The sequence below is a fragment of the Triticum aestivum genome, unplaced genomic scaffold (assembly GCF_018294505.1).
Source record: "Triticum aestivum cultivar Chinese Spring unplaced genomic scaffold, IWGSC CS RefSeq v2.1 scaffold14508, whole genome shotgun sequence".
Lineage (NCBI taxonomy): Eukaryota > Viridiplantae > Streptophyta > Magnoliopsida > Poales > Poaceae > Triticum > Triticum aestivum.
The window spans coordinates 1,861-2,812 of NW_025244143.1; the positions used below are offsets into that span (position 1 = coordinate 1,861).

Genomic DNA, 952 nt, shown 5'->3' on the forward strand with positions numbered 1-952 from the left:
ATCATCGCGATCCTTCTTGGAGGTGTTGATAGGTGCCGCCGCTTCGAAGTCTTGCAGTCTAGTGGAAGATCCCGGTGGGCGCTGCGATCGCGAGGCTTCTTCGTTTTTGTTGATCCGCCATTGTCGGCATTTGTTTTCTTTTGTTCTTTCTCTATCGTTTTTTTTGGGCGTGACTGTGCTGCTTCCGCCCCAGCACATATTCATGTATGGTTTGGTTGGTTGCTTTGTATACAAAGCGGGGAAACCCTTTTTCGGTATTCCAGAGTAGTCGCCGGGGTGCTGGATCCGTAGAGAGAAAAATAATGGAGAAGGTCCACTAACATCAAAGAAGGAGAGTAGTCTAGAACACGGTAGCACCTTCATGGGCCGAAAAGAAAAACAAGGAGAAGCTCGTGGAGCCGAGCTGAAAAGCGAAACGTAACCAAACGCTCAGAGTATTCGAGATGCTTCAAGAGCAGCACCTGCGACGCTATAAGTACCTGAGCCTCAGTCCCATCGGTCTCCATCGGTCCATCCCAACTCAAGCCAGTGTCACGCAACAGCAAACAACATCCTTTTCCTACCTACGATCCGATACCGAATTTTCCGAGCGCACAAGCCAAACCAAAGCAAACACTGACGATGTCGATCGTGAGGCGGAGCAACGTGTTCGACCCCTTCGCCGACCTTTGGGCGGACCCCTTCGACACCTTCCGTTCCATCGTCCCGGCGATCTCAGGCGGCAGCAGCGAGACGGCCGCGTTCGCCAACGCCCGTGTGGACTGGAAGGAGACCCCCGAGGCGCACGTCTTCAAGGTCGACCTCCCCGGCGTGAAGAAGGAGGAGGTCAAGGTGGAGGTGGAGGACGGCAACGTGCTCGTCGTCAGCGGCGAGCGGAGCAGGGAGAAGGAGGACAAGAACGACAAGTGGCACCGCGTGGAGCGCAGCAGCGGCAAGTTCGTGCGGCGTTTCC

At 55.3% G+C, this 952-nt stretch overlaps 1 protein-coding gene across 1 annotated transcript; it reads left to right on the forward strand.

The window, feature by feature from the left end:
* Positions 1–482: 482 nt before the first annotated feature.
* On the forward strand, positions 483–946 carry LOC123177014 (16.9 kDa class I heat shock protein 1-like; the record flags this gene model as incomplete). The annotated part of the gene is made up of 1 exon (XM_044590992.1): positions 483–946. A coding segment is annotated over exon 1 (325 nt), but the record flags the coding sequence as incomplete, so codon positions are not given.
* Positions 947–952: the final 6 nt, after the last annotated feature.